Below are 18,332 nucleotides of genomic sequence, written 5' to 3'. Positions count from 1 at the left end.
AAAGCAACAGGTAGACATATGACTGGTTTGAACTTCAGTTTGCTTACACATAAAGGCAATTACTGATGATCTATTCAGCCAAGCAACCACTAGCTCACTTCATTTTCTCTAAATCTGTGATCATTTCTCCCTGCTCCCTGCCAAGCCGACTCCGAGCGCGGCTCCCCTCACCAGGGTCACCGACAGCCTCACGAGACATCCCGCATGGCTGGGAGTGTTCCACAGGCCCCAGCAGCTCCTCCCAAATCTGGATCGCTGAGATTTTAAAAATGCAAAAACAAAGACTTCAGAAGCTCCAAGTAAAACAAACAGCAGTGACTTGCAGAGGACAAGGTGCTGCGGCATCTGCCGCTCTGCCACCGCACAGGGTCGAGGTGTCCAGTCCAAGCCTGACAACTTTAATTATAACCAACACTCTTGTTGCTTCAATCACCTTCATAAGAGAAAAATCTCCTCCTTTGCAGCATGAGCTCGGAGCTGCCGTGGCCGCACACAACGCGTTTCCTCCGGGAGAGCCCAGAAACACCTTTCCCGTCCGCCTCCCTCCTGCTGCACGAGACATCGAAGCCGCGAAGGGCTGGAGAGGGCTCAGGCAGCTGGTCCGGGCGGCCCTTGAGTAAAGGGTTTCTCAGCTGCGCTTGTTCAAGGGAAAAGAAAACACCACGTTTCGGTTTTGCCCTTGGCACAGTCAGTCCCCATCACACCGACAAACCGGGGGGACGGCAGCGGCGCTCCGCAGGGGTGGGCACCGCGGGTACCCACAGCGCATCTGCCACGGCGGGAGCACCCGGCCCGGCCCTGCCCTCCCCCAGCCCGCAGAGCTCCAGAGCAGCAAGGCATGAACCTTCCATCTGGGGAGTCACCACTTCAGCTACGTGATCTTTAACTTTGTGGCTTCCTATATTGATTTCGACTGCAGTCAAAGCACCTCTTGTCCTACACACCGCCGCGTACCTGTGGAGAGGAAGACAGCTCTCTTTACAGGCTGATGCTGGAGCAGCAGCAGGGCTCAGCGCCTGGCTCGCAGGCTACCTGCACCCCATGGACCTGCACCCCCCGGACCTGCCTCCCAGCACCCAGCATCGCTCGGAGGCTTCTGATCCTCCCCAAATGCTTGGAAAGTCCCTTCCAGCTCCACATCCTCACATTTCTTCTGCAGGTGGACCTTACACCAAGACTAATGCAACCATGAATTTACTTCTCCATTGGTGTTTAGGGATTTTTTTCAAGGCAGTGCACCTCCCTGTGAACGTGCCAAGGGAAAGGGGATGCAGGGGATGGAGCGAGGGGACAGGAACCTCCGAAACGTGCTCCACACATCAAGTGAAACCCTTGCTGTTTGCCCGCAACCAACTGATGTCAAGCAGCTGCAGCTCAGGTTTCTCAGCTCAGGCCACTGCTGTTGGGTCCTGACGCTCGAGGTGTGGATGAACTTCACTGCTGGTACAGAACAACCATCCTGGTATCAAGTGGGAAACAGAAGAGTTAATGCAAACATAACGTCTCCTCCGCACAGGAGTCACCCAGCACCGGCTCCGCAGAGCCGCACGCACCGGCAGCGCCGCCGTCGCTCCCGTTCTGTCTTTACTGAGTCTGAAACAAATCACTTTGAAAGCACGTCAGTGCCAGTCACTCCTGAGAGCCCGCTCAGCCCCGGCGCGGGGGCGGGCCCTGTCACAACACACGATGACAACTAAAGACTCTGCTTTCAAACACCTGGAACCCAGATCCAAACACGGGTTGAGAGTTTAAAATATTAGAGACAAGCAAGGGTGAATACCTGGTGCCCCCCCCCGCATCGGGAGCAGAAAGGGGCTGCCACGGGAAAGCGAGAGCCGCAGGGACTTCTCCTGGGGACGGCCTGGCCAGCGCGGGCCCGTCTCGGGCCACAGGTCAACGTTTCATCACTTTTATTCCACGTAGGCTTAATGTGACATCCCTTGCACCTCCCCATTACTGCTGACCCCAGCGTCTCAGCCCCGCTGCATTTCACTACTGCTCTGGAAGTACCTTTGAACTTCAGCTATTTTTAGCCAGAAATGGGGCTCTGCACAGAGGCACCTTGGAAGGGAGCTGTACGATAGGGCTTTATCTGCTCTGCTGTTGCTGCTATTTAGCAATAGATTTTGACACTGGGAGTGCATTAAAAATAATGTTTAGCCATTAATGTTGACAACAGAGTAGTAACACGGAGCCTTGTAAAGTACCATTTAATCTACATTGGTTTCCTGAAGCACACTGCAACCCAGCAGCTAACGCTGCCCTGGTGAGTCTGTGCTTAATGTATGCAGGAAAGGGAAGAGGCAGCACAAGCACCTCTCCATAAAACACTGACATCCACGCACCTCCTTCCTACACAATGTGTGGCCACGTTTACCTCGACATATTTTAATTGCTGCTGTTAGCACGACATGAACGGGGTACCAAGGCAATCTGCAGGTCTACGTGCGCACACACAAAAAACAGAATAGCACCTTCACCATCTTTGCAACTGAACCACAAAAAAACTTTCTTTAGCCTGATTTTTTTTCTCCTCAAGCCAAGGTTCTAACACCAAACACCAGCACAATCTCCAGAATAACAGTAGGTTATTCTGAGTAGGTGCTCAGCAGTTGTGGGGAAGGGCATAGGAACGACAGGTAGGACGTCCCCTTCTCCTTCATCCTCTGAAGTATTTAGGGGTTATTCTCACCAAAGCAAGCCAGAACTTGGCAGGTGAGCAGCAGCAGTGGCAGCACGTACAAGAGTGAGCACAGCTAGCAAACGCTGCGTTCCCTTCGATCACCCCCAAGTACCATCAGCAGACTCCCCGGCACATGAGAGCCCTGCGGGGTCTTTACTCCCAGCTGAAGCGCGTCCCTTCCGCTCCCCCATCCTGGAAACACCTGCAGCACTGTGCGGGGAGCTGGCACCAGACACAGAATATTCCAGCTCCTTGTGTTCTAGTGCAGCATTTATTTTGTTAAATAGAGTACGTGCTCTTCCACTGCATTAATATTTCAGACACAGGATTGCCTTTCTGAGCACACACATCTTGATCCTTAAGGCGATGATGTGCCAATAGTAAACAATGTTTATTATTCCTTCAGACGAGCCATCACTTTATGCAGTTTCCCAGAGAAGGACAGCCCAACTGGAAGCAGATTAACCCAAGCACCGCCCCAGCCCGACGCAGACAAGAAGTATTGATGAGGCTGTCGATACCGCTCGCCCGCTTTGCCCCGGAGACAGGGTGAGAAATTCCAAAGAGCGCTGGGTGCCGAGACGAGCCAAAGGGCACAGCACTTTATTTGTTCTCCCCAGTTTCCTCTGCATTTGAATTTTAATACACTTTGCCTCTGCCCTCCCGCGGCCGCTCAGGCTCCACCACAAGCATTTAAGCATCGTTCCTTCATCTCACAAGGTGAACCAACAGTCACAAAACACCTTCCTGGGCTTCTCTTCCTACAGACCCGGCACATTTCTTCTTTTTAAATGAAAAAGCAAAGTAACATCAGGACACCTGAAGCAATAAAGATTACAATGGAGGAAAGTGTTATAGCAGCTTAAGGAACAAATGTGATGAATATGCAGCTCAGGGTGGAATCTGAGAGCAGCTCTGCATATTTGGTAATTTTCCTGCAGGATTTTCAAGGAGAAACTTGAAAATAAATGGTAACATCTTCCCAATGGCTGTGAACACTTCTATATAGAGATGAGGACTCAGAGCTAACTAAGAAAGCTTAGCTTTTCAAATTTACAGAGCAGCTCACCAAAGTGATTGATCCAACCTCTCTCGAAGGCAGAGCTGGAAGGAAGTGTTAAATTACGGGTGATCTATAGAGTATCCAGCAGCAAAGAGGCTTCCCCCTTCAGAGGAAGGCGAGATGCAGAAATACAGAAAAGGAAAAACTCATCGCTGGGGCACAGACTTTCAATTGCATTGCAGCAAGTACAGTACATTTTAATTTTCTTCTCCTCCTGTTTAACGAGCCCTGTGGCACCGGGCGCTTCCCCAGGCACTGGTGCCCTCCGACCCCCCGATTCCTCCTGTGCTCGTCGCCGCACGGACGGCAGCAGCCGCCGCTGCCGAGCGCATAAAGCAGATGGTAAAAAGGCCACAACTGCGAGAGCTTCGGACCACGGGGCAGCAACCGCAGTTATTCCTTTGCAATACCGTTGAGGGGTGAATGGCATTTGAATAGTGATGCTTTGCTGACAGAAGTCACAGGAGGCCGGCGCGAGATAGAGATGCTGTAGCGCAAGCGGCTCGCTCCGGATCCCAGCCCTGACAGGCTCCCCCGTCTCCTCGAGCAGGGCTCTGCATGAAGGTGCAGACGCTGGGTAGCTGCCTTCTGGTTCTCCCACCCACAGATGTCATTTAAAAACAAAAAAAAAAAATCAATCCCTCCATTTCAAAGTTGTGCTTGAAAGACACACACAGTCTGTGCCATCAAAGCAGAGCAGAAAGGTCGACGGCTGCCAGACGCTCCCCGCGCCCGGCGCAGGAGGTGCCCGGGGAGGAGGGTGCTGGCAGACGCGCCCCTCACTGCCAGCCCACCCCACCCACCCCCCCGGCACCTGAGGGGGGTGGCCGAGCAGGAGCTGCCGTGGCACAGCCCGGGCACCCCCTGCTCCACGCGCACCGGCGCCAGTTAAAGAGCGTCAGGAGGAGGCTGGTCCCAACCTCGTGCAGATCAAGCGTCCAGCCTGGGAGGGGTCTGCCCGCCGTCCCCCCGCGCCTGACAGCGGGCAAGCGAGCAAGAAAGCTTGAAACACCCTTCCTCCACCAGACAGCACCCCGCGTTTGGCCACCACCTGCCTGGGGCAGCCAGAGATCGCCCGGAGCGTGTTGCATCACTCTGTCCTTTTTTGTGATCCCGTTTCTTCTTTGTTCCTCCCGTGGGGGAATGGAGAGCCGATGCACATGAGGAACGTTTGGCACATCATGGCAGCACAGCGAGCTATTACCTAGCAGGGATTTTATCAGGCATCCATATTTGGAAGCTTTATTCCAGCAGCAGAAATGGGAAGGGAGTTTTCTGATACTTCAGGGGACAAATTAAGATATTCATTTGCTTTAAGAATTAAAATATTCAAACTCACGATCTTTCGGGCATTGACAATAACCAGTAAGATCTGCCTCCTCTCTTACTTACCGCTGTGTGGAAGCTAACCGAAATCTTTACAGCAACCTCCTGTGGTCCTCAGCATCGCTATGCACAGAGCTTGTTAAGGCATTTTCTCATCTGGGCACCTGCAACTTCATTACAGTCAATATCCCAAGGCCAGGTACTCAGATCAGCTCTGCCCTGCAGCAAAGCCTGGATCGGGGAGCAGCACCTGGCAGTTTCACAGGGACGGGAAGGGGAGCAAAGGCACAGCACACGCATCAGACAAAGCCAGAGACACAGTTGCACAAAGCACATAAAATAAGGGCAGTATTTTGCTGTATGTCAAGTTGGAAGCAAAAATATGCTGCAAACACTCTGATTCTTTTGTCATTTTTCCACTACACTTGCCCTTGGAAATAATACCGCTTAATATTGCGCGACTGACATCAAATTATTTTTTATTCCTGGCAAAGTAGCGCAGAAGAAAAGAAGATACCTATTGGTTGATGATTTGGAGAAGGAGATGAGACAGCGATTGGAACTGACTATTCCTGTTTGGCAAGATAAAAACATCCCCCTTTCATAGGCTGTTTCCCTCTATTTTCTTACAGAGAAATGTCTTATTTTGCATGCACAAAGGAGCCAAGATTTCAGTGCCTGGCACAAAGGCTGCAGATCCTACTCGGCTGCGCTAGAGAGGCAGCAGATAAATCCCCTTTCTCTCCAGGCTCGGTAAGGGCAAGGGCGCTGCTGACCAAAACAAACCACGCCAGGAGGAAGAGGCGTTACCAGCGCGGCCGGGGAGAGTGCAACTGATGGTTTCCAGTAGGGTCTTGGGCAGGTACCAGCTCCGGGGGCTCTGCACCCCCCTGCACCGACACCGAGGGGCCCCGGGTGCTCCCCATCGGTGGGTCCCCCCTTCAGAAAACCAAGGGAAACACAGAGCCAGAGCACGGGGGGATCCAGGCTGCTCCCCACAGCAGCGGGCGCACTGAGCTGGGTGGAAATGCTGAACTGTTCTGGTTCAGCTTCACGCACCACACCGGTACGGAATTTCTACTCTGCAGTGTTTCACTTTTCTCCATGAAGTTCAAGTCAATTCCAAATGAAAAGTTTTGCTCTGTGCAAAAAGTTCATTTACATTCTGCTTTTACTGCGTGCATTGATAGTGACAGTATATTTTTTTAATCAAAAAGCTGAAACAAAGCAACTTCAGAAGATTAAATGAAAATTTATTTGCAGAAAATTTAGTCTTCTGAAGTTAATACTTTCCCTGTGAAAATTCCATTTTGAGCATAGAGTGCTTTGTAAAAGAAAGAAGGGAAGAAACAAAAAGGTGTGAAAATTGTGACCAGTTACTTTTTGATAGGAAGAAACAGTGAATTTTACACTCCTGCTATAAACTAACTGGCTTGCAGCAAGGGCTGGCAATCTCAGGCAGGATGGAGCTCGGGTACACTCAACACCACAGGTCTGTACAAGAATGGTCATGCTGCAAATCCTGATGTTATAAAAGTGATTATTCTGACCACAGACTCGATCAGGGAGACGAAACAACTTACGAGCAGGCGTCTGGCAGAAAGAGCAGGCGTCTGGCAGAAAGAGCAGCCTTCTCTGTTCAGGGGCCAGATGCTCAGACCAAACTCCTTATGAAACAGCGTCAGAGCAAGAATTACTTGCAGAAATTATTCTCCAATAATTTTCCATGATTAATGTACATGGGGAAATCGCATACTGCTTGTCCGATGTCTGGCTAGAAAGAGAGGCCAAATTCACCCAACAAGTGACTCGCTACAAATTCTTTGCTCAGGTCTCTCGAAGCCCCGTCCAGCTCGCCTCGGGAAGGAGCCGGCGCTGCAGAGCGGTTTTCCATTCGAATCTGCAGTCAAAGCACACGGGCGCAGGGACCTCCCCCGCGGGGCTCGATGCTGCACCGAGCTGCCGGCAGCCCGACGGCTTCACGCATCGGCGGCCCGAGGGAAACACCCAAACCATCCCGGGTACAGCTCTGGGGCCAGAGCAGCCGTGGGCACGCCTGCCCCCAGCACCACCCTCCCCACAGAACTCGGAGCGGATTTTCAGCCCCTCCTGTGTCGGCGGGGCACGAAGGGGATGCGTGTTACCAGAACAGACGCTCCGAAGCACCAAGAGCAGAGGCCGCTGCGGGGACAGGGGCCACCTGCAGCCCCTGGGGCCACCAGAGACCCCCAGGCAGGGCCGGGCCGTCCCCCCGCCCTCCCCAACCCTCCGCTGTGCGCTACACAACCCGGCAGGCGAGGTTCAGTAACGACATCATTGTGCCAAACGTCTACAGCATCTGCTGGGATTTCGCAGGGGATGACAAACGAGCACGGCACCTCGCACGAGAAATATACAACAGAAAACCGTGTTGTTTTCCACATTTCAAAAACATCTGCTATGAATTAATGATTCAGCTCATACCTCCAATTACAGGCGCAGAAGAGAAGAGACTGGCTGAGCACCCTGCTGCTCACCAGTCCCTGCTCCTGTTCCTGCGGCAACACTTCTGCCTCCTGTAGACAGGACCTGGCACCTGCATCGCCCGCTAGCGGGACCTGGAAGGTGTCCCTGCAACTGCAGCCTTAGACTCCACCGCGGCTGCGGGGATCTCTGCTGACTCCAAGGGCAGCCAGGGGAGCGTTTGCAGTTGTCTTAAGAAATTCACCAAAACAGACACATAAAGTGCCTTACAAGTAAACGTGCGTTACTGTTCGCGCTGTTCGTCCATGCAGCACAGCATCCTTGATGCCGTACATTGATTAAGCTTCTTGTATGTCTCCACTGGTCACACCAAGACAAATGTCTCCCCTGTATATCCACTGCTAAACACTCGAATCAGGGCAGGTTTAGGAAACTTCATCTTCCAGGCCTCTCAGCACGGATTCTGGTTTTGTTGAAATACTGCAGACACTGATAGTCTCAGTGCACTCAAAAGCAGGGGCAAGACACAGCTAAGCAGACGTCCCTCTCCACGAGCATCCCTTCTTCTACTGGAGTCACCCAGGAGAGACTAGACCGTGTCACCCACCCTCCCTCCGCACGGGCTGGTGTCACCGGGGGAGGACAGTCCTCTGCTCCCCCCACAATTAACGCCACGCGCCGGGCGACTGACTGCGCTCCCACCCCCAGCACACGACCGGCACACAGAGCCATCCTGCACCCTCCTCTTCATCTGAACACAAAGGAGAAGATTCCCGTTCTCCTTCCAGGTTAACGCCGAGACAGCCCCTCACCGTGACGAGGATTTACACCACGCTGCTGAGGAGCTGCTCGGTGCACGTTCCCCAGGCCCCAGGGAGAAGGTGCCGAGACAGAGAGGCAGAGGGTTTCCCTTCTTGAAGGATTTCACAGCAGCATATCCCTCACTAATTTCCTCCCTTGTTTAATAGGAATTTTCTTAATTTTGTTTTGAAGATATGCAGTGCTGTTAATTGCTGTTTTAACATGGCTCTAATAATATATCCTTTCTAATTGTTTATTGCTTGCCTACCTCTTAAGTGCTTAAATATTCACAATTACTATTCTCTGCACAATCAGTGATTCAGCAAAGCACAGTGCAGCACATTTAATATAAAAACTTGATTTCATTTTGCTGAACTCTTAATTGATCTCCTTGCTAACTATGTTTCTTTGAAAACTAGCTTTCAGTCACGTCCAAATTGCAGCCTGACTTTGCAAATTCAGACAGAAGAAAAAAACCAGACATGCAGCAGACAACATTGCAGTGACACCATTTACAGAATAAGATGCCGCCAGTGAAAAATAGTCTTTTGAATCTTGAGTTTTCGGAGAGGAAGTTTAAAGGCTGGTGTCGCTACTTACTGGGAAGGCGGCAGCTGATGTCACCCTGTGAAACAGGCAGCGACGGGCAGTTACAGACCGAGGGAGCAGAGGTGCCAGGGAGCAGCCTACCTCGTAATGGGCCACGCGCTGGGACTCGGATATCAGCTGCGCGCTGCACACTTTGCAGTAACTCTCAGTGAATAATTCCTGGTCGATGTCAGACGATTTCATCTGTTCACAACAGAGAGGAGAGGCAACAAGCAGAATCAGTTACAGAAGGCAGGCAGAACAGGACATGCTCGATGAGGGTCCCTACGGAGACTCGGGCAAAGCAACGCTCCAGTCGAGTCGTTCTCGTCAAGAGGGAATGAAACCAACTTTATACAGGTGCAAACGTGAAACACGGATGGTCCCCACCACACCCCCAACATCCAAGTTCAGAGTCCCCGGGGTTACGCACAACCAGCCTGCGCCCAGCGTTCACTCCTCGCCCAACAACAGCCCCCAGGCACTGCTGGGAGCAGGGGAGCTCCCCCAGCCCCGCACCCTCGGCCACGGCGCAGGCTCCTGTGCTGCTCCGCAGTTGTATTTCATGGTGAGCTCCAGCTGTAAGTGGCTGTTGTTCTCCACTACCTTCCATATCTAGAAATGCCACAAACATAACCAGCGATAGCACAGACCACTCGAAACACACTTAACCATTTGTGATACCACACAAAAGAGTTGATAAAGAGTTTTCCATAAAACCAAACCTATTACAACCTGGAGGAAGGTGTTTTTAAGCTAAAAGGGTGTTCTGCTATATTTCTCAATTTAGACATGAAAGGAAATTGCTTGGGTGATTTACTGGGCTGTGCTGTTCTCAAGCAGCTGTTTAAATATTTGTGCATTCCCCACAGCTTCGACGAGGACACTTGTGCTCACACCACCAGCTTGCTGAGTGACCTGGTTCACAGGAACACTTCAGTTCTCTGTTCACACCTTCCTTGTTACACAAACAATTGCAGGTGTCCAACTCGGAACTGATAACCAAGGTGTGCATCAGGAAAGTTGAGGCTTATAAAAGGCTGAACCCAGGCAGAGCCAGAAAACACCAAAGTATCTTCACAGACAGTGTATTTAAAAACCAAAAACCCCCGTGCAATTCAAAGGGAAATTAGAGGCCAATGCCTTCCGACTAATGCCAAGATAAAGTCTATTAATTCACAATCATAACAAACCTGGGCATAATGAAGACTGATAATACAGTTTTTATTGATTTTGTTCCACTGATTGGGAAGAAAAACAACATGGAAATGAACAAGTTATGAGATGTCATTAGCAGAAAAACAACCAGGTGCAGAAAGACCTGTGATCGCTGGGCTGTGCAGCGGGGCTCGGGGTTGGGGCTCTGCCTCGGGGCTGCGGACGTCCCAGACCCCCCGGGCCCCGCCCTGAGCCGAGGGGGCCTGTTCCCTGGGCTCGGGGACCGAGGCTTTCTGCACGCTGAGCCAGAGCTGCTGAGCTGGAGGTGGCCGCACCGAACCAACCCCCCAGTGTTGCGGTCTCAGCACTATGAAGATCCCTGCACGTTTTATGAAAACAAGCAACTGAGCCGACACCAAAAGCTCCCAGCCTGGAGAGACCGACGTGCTCCCAGCTCCAGAAAAAGGTTTATTCGGGTGTTCATGATCTACCAGACAAAAGACACAAATCTCAGAGCTCCTCTGCTGGTGTCCTTGCTCTCTGATCCTGCAAAGACATCTGCTTGTTTTCTCTTGCTATCTGCCTAGGTTTAATCTTCATTTATCCTGTCTAGAGAAAAGCTGCATTAAGAAACTTTCAAAGACACCAAAGACCCTTTTAGGAGTAACAAGCAGTGTTGCAAAATTGCATCAAAGGCAAAATAAAGCAGGGGGAAGAAATCTCGCTTAAATACAACAGATTGACGCACGGCAACCAAAGAATCTCATTAAACCTCAATCCAGCAACCACGACAGAGGCAGGTAGTGTCGCCTTCATTTGCATGCAGTTTGCAGCGCTCACAGTATAAACTCTCATTGCAAAAATCAAAGTAAATCAAAAGCTGCTCAGTATTAGCTTAGCCCTTCATGCTCTGATAACAGATCCCAAGTCTATTCTGCCTCTAACATATGTGCATATGAATGGAGCTGTCTGTCCCCCCTTTACAGCAGCAGGGGCTAAACAGGCTTATCCAGAACAGGATTTAATGTCTTTTCTCTAAGCAGTAACTTCTGATACAGGTATAGGATTTGTTAGGCTCAATATTGCCTGTTAGGTTTTATATGCCATTGTTACTACACAAGGATGTAATGCATCACAACAGGTGAACACAGTTATTATGCTGACAATGTGAATATTATGCAGCATGATTCACGTTACCTAATAAAGCCTTTCTGGAGCGGCAGACCCTCGAGGAACGCTCCAAGAGCACAGTTACAGCCAGGACCCCCCCGCACGCTGTCCCTGCAGGGACCCAGCGCTGGCGGGTCCCACCCTGCCACACAAGGCCACGGAAAGCCGAGTTTAACGAACAGTAAATCCCCACCGCGACGCAGCTCGTCCCCTTCGGCCGCAGCGCCGGAGCTCTGCCGCTGCCCCGCTCGAGGTGGCCACGGGCCCTCAGCAGCTCCTGGCAGTGGCTCGGGAGCACCCGCGTGGTCCCACCGAGGGCTGGCTCGTCCCCCGCTTGCTTCGCCTTAGGCTCTTTTTTACTGCCACTGCCTTCTCCCACCACCGCACACGGTCTGACCCACCTTTCGCACGGGACGGGCGTTGAGCCACGCGTGCCCGCTGCCCCAGCACACCCCCAAAGGCAAAGCAGTCTCTCGCCGCGTCCCTTCCCCGACCCACACAGCAAACCCCGTGGCTGTGGCCTGGGACAACCCCCCCACTCCTGTTCCCCTGCCCACTGCCGGGTGCATCCTCCCCGCGGTGGGACCGCGCTGCTCGGCCCGGCTGTCGCTGAGCGTCCCCGCCAGGAGCAGCTCTTGGGTGCCTTCGCCCCACGCCCCGCGGGGGCACACCAGGTTGCTTTGACCTCCTCAAGCAGCTCATCGGGCCCCACATTCGTCTCCGAGTTGCTGCATTCTCGTTGAACCCCTGGCAGAAGGACGGGGCGACCCTTCTCCCCCCGGTGCTGTTTGGGGACCAGATCAGGCACAAGTGAGCAGCGATGCTGCAGGCGATCACGGCTCCCCAAAAGCTCTCTGTGCCCTTGGGGAGCACGGCAAGACCAGGATCGCTAAAGCTTGCAGGATGGCAGAGTTCTCAGAGAGCAGAGGCTTAACTGAGTGTCCTCCTTATACTTAGGATCCTGGCACAGGGTTTCACTGCTTGTTTTTGCATGCACTGCTTTTTAATAGTGATGAAAGACAGCAAGGCAGAGGAATGAGGGATGAGGATTAGGGGGAACAGGAGAATAAACGAAAGCAAAGCCTCCTTCATGCTTTTGCATGAATATATTAGGCTGAACTGTGGAGAGGATTCAAGCATATGTAAGCTTGGCTACTTAAAATAATTAGAAAGCTCTGGTAACAATAATTGCTTTGGGCAAAATTTATTACGAAGGGTTTGACAAAAATAATAGATTCACCTTAGCACTGAAGATTCCACCCATGCAATCCACCACTGGCAGCCATTTATACAAATCACCCTTGCAAAGCTGCTACTAAAACCTAGAAAGCCTGAGAGCAAGTTTAAACTCAAGTACCAGCTATTGACTTGAGAAAACAGACTTGTCCCACATAAATGCAATAGAAGAGCAAAGGTCTGTTCCCCTTCTCAGTAGGCTCCTACCTGTGTCTCCCATACAGCCCTGCTGCCCAGAGTCCCTCCCGAGGGCTGACACTGAACTCACCGGTTGGTGCAACCTGCTGGCTCTGAATAATTTTATGGCTGGTGGCTGTTAGCTGGTTCCTTTGCTTTTCTTAAAATATATTTTTTTCTGTACTCTTCTATTTTGCTTTCTACGACAACACACGAGAGCAGCACCTCCAAAGGATGTCCAGGCAATATGCAGTGAAACAAATGCACGAACGTGCGTCTCTCCGCGCCGTGGGCTTTACGGCTTCTCGCTGCCACGGTCCCCAGGGTGCCACCGGACCCCGGGAAAGGTCCAGGGCGGGTGTTTCCCTGGGGATCTGCGCAGAGACCCCGTTACAGGGCAGGAGCCGACCGAGGGACCTGTCTGCTCCCCACAAAAGGACGGTACAGAGACGCCGTAACCGCAGCGAGGCCACCGCGGGTGGCCAGCTGATGGCATCTGTGCAAATCGCTCCCCTCTGCAGCAAGAGGCAGACTCTAGACATGAAGCCCTGGGAAAAAGGAAACAGCTTTCTTGTGTGGGTACCTGACTTAAAAACAGTGCTTTTCTGCTCCAGAAAAGCTCCCTTTCCCCCCCACCCCTTTTGTCTTCTCTCAGATACACACTGCATTAGCATTTTGTGGGTCAATCCCAGCAGTGATTTATTAACTTCTTCTGCCTGCAACTGTCATAAAGGGAGTTCATAAGCAATTAATATTTATATATTTCTAATCACTTAATTCCACTCTGACTCTCCCTGCCTACAAGTGCCTGACAGCTCCTAGAACTGACTAGAGCCTTTGGCTGATCCCCACTGCACAGCCCATCTTTGTCAAAAAGCAGAATGGAAGGAAGGGTTTTTCTCCACCGCCAGCCGTCAGCGTGCCCGGGCTGTGCAGCACCACGCACCTCCAGGACGCTCGAGGAGAACCGCAGGTGCTGCCCAAGGAGGGACACGTTCCCTGCACGCTCTCGGAGGCTTTTCTTGCTGACAGTTGAAGAACTAACGTGCGATCCGCAGCCCTGCCACCTGGACTCAAACCGTTCAGCGGAGGAGAAGCACTTGTCTGCACACCAAGGTCTAAATATCTGAAACTCTTGGTCTCCTCCTCCTCCAGTGGGGACGCCAGCAGCGGGGCCTCCACCACAAACACCCATCACTTTGCTTTCAGTGGGGTTTATTATCGCCTCTTGTGCTGGCACTCAAGTGCTGAGGCCCCCTCCCTGCTCCAGATCAATAACCTCTGCACAAGTCAGCTCAGCATCTCCAGGAATGGCAAACGGTGTCATCAGAGACTTCACTTTAAATACCTTGTGCCATATGGCTACAATTCTCAGCAGTTTCAGTGTCTATAACAGCTTAATGAAAATCAATTTGATGGGGCTGACTCCAGTTTTTGGCAACTGCCAGAAAGATGCTAACTAAGTTGCATTAAATTTTAGAGGTTGGCAATCCACATATTGACATTAGAGGCATATTCAAAGCCAAATTCCTTTTTAAGGATATGCTCTGCACCAGCTGAATCCCACCCGCCACGGACACGTGCTGAGCGTGTCACAAAGGAGAGCGGTGGAAGTGCAGCTGCAGCAAGTGCTTCTGCAACCCAGACCCAGCCAGGACAGTAAAACCACTGCAGGACCAGCTGGATGGGTGCGAGCTGCCGCGGCCCTTCGCTGCCGAGACAGCCCTCGGGCTCCTCACTCACACGGCAGGCGCAGAAGCACGATCTGCAGTCACTGCTAGCAAATACTTCCCATCATGTTTCTGATAAATGCCGTTGTAATCTCCTTTCCAGCAATCTTCCCTCAGTGAGTCACTTCTATTTTTATTGCTGTATACCCCCGTTATCAAGTTCATCGCCCCTTTTTTTTGAGCAATGAGCTCAGTGAACAGAAAAGAAGTTCTTTTAGTAACGGGAAATTCACGATTGGTAGCAGAAATTCCAGAGTACACGGCAAACATGAACACAACAGAGCTTTTCTAAGTTTTGCCTTCTATATCACTTCACAGACTACCCTTGTTCACTGTCAATTACTTCTGTTTTTTGACAATAAGCAGAAAACCATGAAAACCCTGAGAAGCTGCAGACGACTTCATGTCATTTCAGGGTAGGGAGTTTGAAGACGCAGCACCATCCCTCGCCCGACCAGCCTGGTGTCAGAAGCAGACGGTTTGCAGCTTTTCCAAACGCCCCCCCTGCGCTGCTCGCAAGCGCCCGCGCCGGCAGATCCCTCAGCACTTAGAGCAACAGCTCAGGAGGGGATGTGTCAGATGGAGACAGCAAATGAGGGATCTAAATCTGAGATCAGAGCCAAGTCCCCGGGTAACTGTTGTCTCAACTTTACGGCACATGCCTCAGGTACAGGATAAATGTTACACGCAGACGCCCCAGAAGTTGCCGACTCAGCTGCTGCGACCGCAGACCCGCACACCCCACCTCTTCCTCGGCAGCCTGGGCCGGGCAGACCCAGGGGACTTGGAGCAGAAGGTGGCAGTGACCTGTGCAACACGTCCAGAGGCGAGCAGGAGGGGCGAGCAGGAGAGGAGAGCACGGCACCGCCTCGCCACGCTCCGCCGAAAGGAAACTGCTTCCCACTGTCCCCCCCGCCCTGTCTCCCACTGGCTGCTTCCAGCTACATTTCTGCCTTTCTGATTGAACTTTTTTTTAAAATTTTTTAAAATCACTGCTTCCCAGTGCCAAATTTCCCCCCCAGCCCACCCCCAAACACAGCTACCAGGTTTAGGGGAGCATCCCCCAAGCTGTGCAGGGCTGCTCCCCCCGAGAGGCTCGGACCACTCCCCTGCCTGCAACAACTCCAGCACCGGGGCAAACTCGCTCCCACGTGTGCACGGGAGCAGCCACAGCAAGATCAACGGATACAACAAAACTGCCTTTGCACCGTCGTTCAACCAACGGGTACCTGAGACCTTGGGGTGCATCAGCCCCCCAGCCTGGCCCCCCCGCGGTGCTGGGCCCTCCCGGAGCGCTTTGCCCCGCGCGGGGGCTTGAACGTCCCGAGCCTTGGCCACCGAGGTGCTCACTGATCACCAGGAATTCCTGCTCGGGTTTGTTTTTCCTATTGCACAATCAAGGACAAGGAGCGCTGTACGACAAAGCACGGAATTCAGCGACTTGGTTTCTTCCAGTCAAGAGGAAAGAAAAAACTGTGGTCCCTTATCCAATTTACTCTCAAGGGCCTTAATCACCTTTCCCAGTATTAACAGCTTCTGAAACCTCCGGATTGGACCACTAGAGAAGTGGCAACGGAGCATGTGCATGAATGCCAACTGCAAACAACAAGCCAAAAATTAAATGTCCTGATTTTCGTGTTATGAATTATTTGCGGCTTTTGCTGCTGTCACTCTCCCATGGATTAACATCTCGTGTAACACTTCCTGTTTTCTTCTGTTGTTTAATTTGTCTTGCAATAAAAAGAAAGAAAGTCTTTACTAATAATTAATGTGCTTTCAGCAACTCTGTTGCTGCACTTACATCAAGGCATCTGCAGAAATGCAAAATACTGCCTTTTGAAGTGCCTCATTTCCCAGCACTATCAGCGTGATGGACGGCTGAGCCTCTTCCACCAGTGAAATTCTCCTCCCACTTTCATCACCTTGAGAAGGGAGCGCTCTGGGCGCGGGGGCCACAGCCCTGCCGGCGCGGGGAGCACTGCCAGCTGCCCCGAGAGCGCGGCCGGGGATGGGGCTCCGCCACCAGCGCCCCCCGGGGCAGAACCTCCCGCAGCAACGGGACGGGACCCGCCAGCCCGCCCCGGGCCTGCTGCGAGAGGCGAATCCGCAGCCGCGGGATCTGCGGCCTCTGCCTGTGCCGGCACCTGAATTTGTTGTGTTCCCTCTGCAGCCCCAGGGGAGGCGGGACAGGGCCCTCGCCAGCGAGCGCCGTATTGGAGCCCAGACAATCCCGCGGGATGGTGACGGTGTCCCTGCCCACGAAGAGCTCGCTACAAGCCACATCTTCGGAAGATGTGTGTGCTCTTTTCAGCTTTTCCTGTTCTCCTGCCAAACCAAAGATGCTCCATGTCCCTCCAGCTGTGCTGCACATCGGTCACCTCTGCCACACTCCACCCTCCCTGCAGGTCTTGTTTGGTTTGGGGTTTATCTGCCATCTCCCTACTCCCTCCATTCCCAAAATCCTCTCCAGTCAATTTGCTTCACTTCTGCACTCAACCCTTGATGCATTTTGACACGCTTTACTGGAACCTTGAAAATCAGAACAAGATTGTGTGTGGCATGAGCTGGGGAGCAGGAGAGATCCTGCACGTGTCTGCTGCATGTGTCGAAACACAGAGGAGAGGCTGCAGAGAGCAACAGGGAGGAGACGGAGCCTCAGTGCAGACGAGTCTCAACCCGAGCACCCCAAGCACCCAACTTTCCCCAGCATAAGCAGCCACATTGCTCCTCTGCCAGGATCTCCTTCTCGATGTTTGCCAGGACTAGAATACTCAGACAGCAACGGTGTCCTTCACATGGATGGAGATGAGGCTTTTGAAGGAGCCTCACGGCTCCCACGCCGCGGAGGGGAGCGTGCCGGCGTTGGTGCTCGCTCCCCCGCGCTGGGAGAGCGCTGCCCAGGACCACGAGAGCGGGCGCACGGGAAGAGGGGCCGGCTGCGCGCTCCTCCGCGTGGGATTCAGCCGTGGGAGCAGGATCTCGCCAGGGATGTCTCGCTGAATTCCCCTTGGACTCGTGAGCGGGGGGAGGACAACGACTGCCAGATGTTCCCACCTCCTCACCTCATCGAGGCGTCACCGAGGTACCGTTTATAAACAGCAGAACCAAGAAAACCACTGATGAATGGGTCAGGGAAGGCAGTGCCCTCTGGCCAGAGGGAAGCCTCGAGGGGCAGATGATGTTTTCCAGGCAGAAAAGCAGCGAGGCCCAGGCTCCAGGTGTGCGGGGGGCTCTGCATCCCCTCACCATCACGGCACAGAGCGCAGCACCCACCCGGCACCGGAGCAGCGACAGACGGAAGCTTACGCGTGGCGGTAACGTCCAGCCGGTGCCTTCTTGACCTGCTGCCTCTCTGAGGTGGGAACAAAGGGCAAGCCAAGGAAATCACAGCGCGTAGATCTGGAGAGCAAGGAAAGACCTGTGCCTGCCGCAAGAGTGAGCCCTCTGTGCCAGCAGCTGCCTCAGTGGGGGGATGAAGGAAGGAACTGCCAAGTTCAAAGGGAGCTACGCTGCAATTTTGAGAGTGGCACCATCCCTTCCCTACAAATGCGTGTATCTGGTTATACACAGGAATTGTTCTAATTATTCACACTACATCGTGTGGCAGGATTTAATTGCAAACATGTGCTGACTTGAATAAAAATATATTTTAAAAAGAAGATTGATATATTGTGACGGCTGTAAGAAAGTTCGTAAGAACTGAACGAAGAGCAATCACACTCCACGCCTCAGGGCATCGATTCTGCAGCCTGCACACTTCAAGGACAGGGCCCTGGGGCTCAGTCCAGCGCGGACGGGTGGCAAAGCTCGGCCCTTTAGCAGCAGAGATAGCCCAGAAACCTCCTGAAAGGGTTACGACAGCCGGGCAGGCTTCGGCAGAGGCTGCACTGCGAGATGGAGGGGCTGATGTACTGAGATGGCAGAGGGGAGGGACTCG

At 52.7% G+C, this 18,332-nt stretch overlaps 1 protein-coding gene across 4 annotated transcripts in view; it reads right to left on the bottom strand.

Annotated features, from left to right (window-relative positions):
• ZMAT4 (zinc finger matrin-type 4) overlaps positions 1–18,332 on the bottom strand; it is a 93,935-nt gene that overhangs the window by 52,800 nt on the left and 22,803 nt on the right. For all 4 annotated transcript variants that reach the window (XM_074852435.1, XM_074852434.1, XM_074852433.1 and 1 more), the window contains one exon: positions 9,027–9,128. In XM_074852435.1, the coding sequence (XP_074708536.1) occupies positions 9,027–9,128 (102 nt within the window). The remainder of the gene's footprint in view (positions 1–9,026; positions 9,129–18,332) is intronic.

This window comes from Strix uralensis, chromosome 28 (assembly GCF_047716275.1).
Source record: "Strix uralensis isolate ZFMK-TIS-50842 chromosome 28, bStrUra1, whole genome shotgun sequence".
Lineage (NCBI taxonomy): Eukaryota > Metazoa > Chordata > Aves > Strigiformes > Strigidae > Strix > Strix uralensis.
The sequence above is the reverse complement of the archived record's forward strand: the minus strand, read 5'-3'. Positions and strand labels throughout refer to the sequence as shown.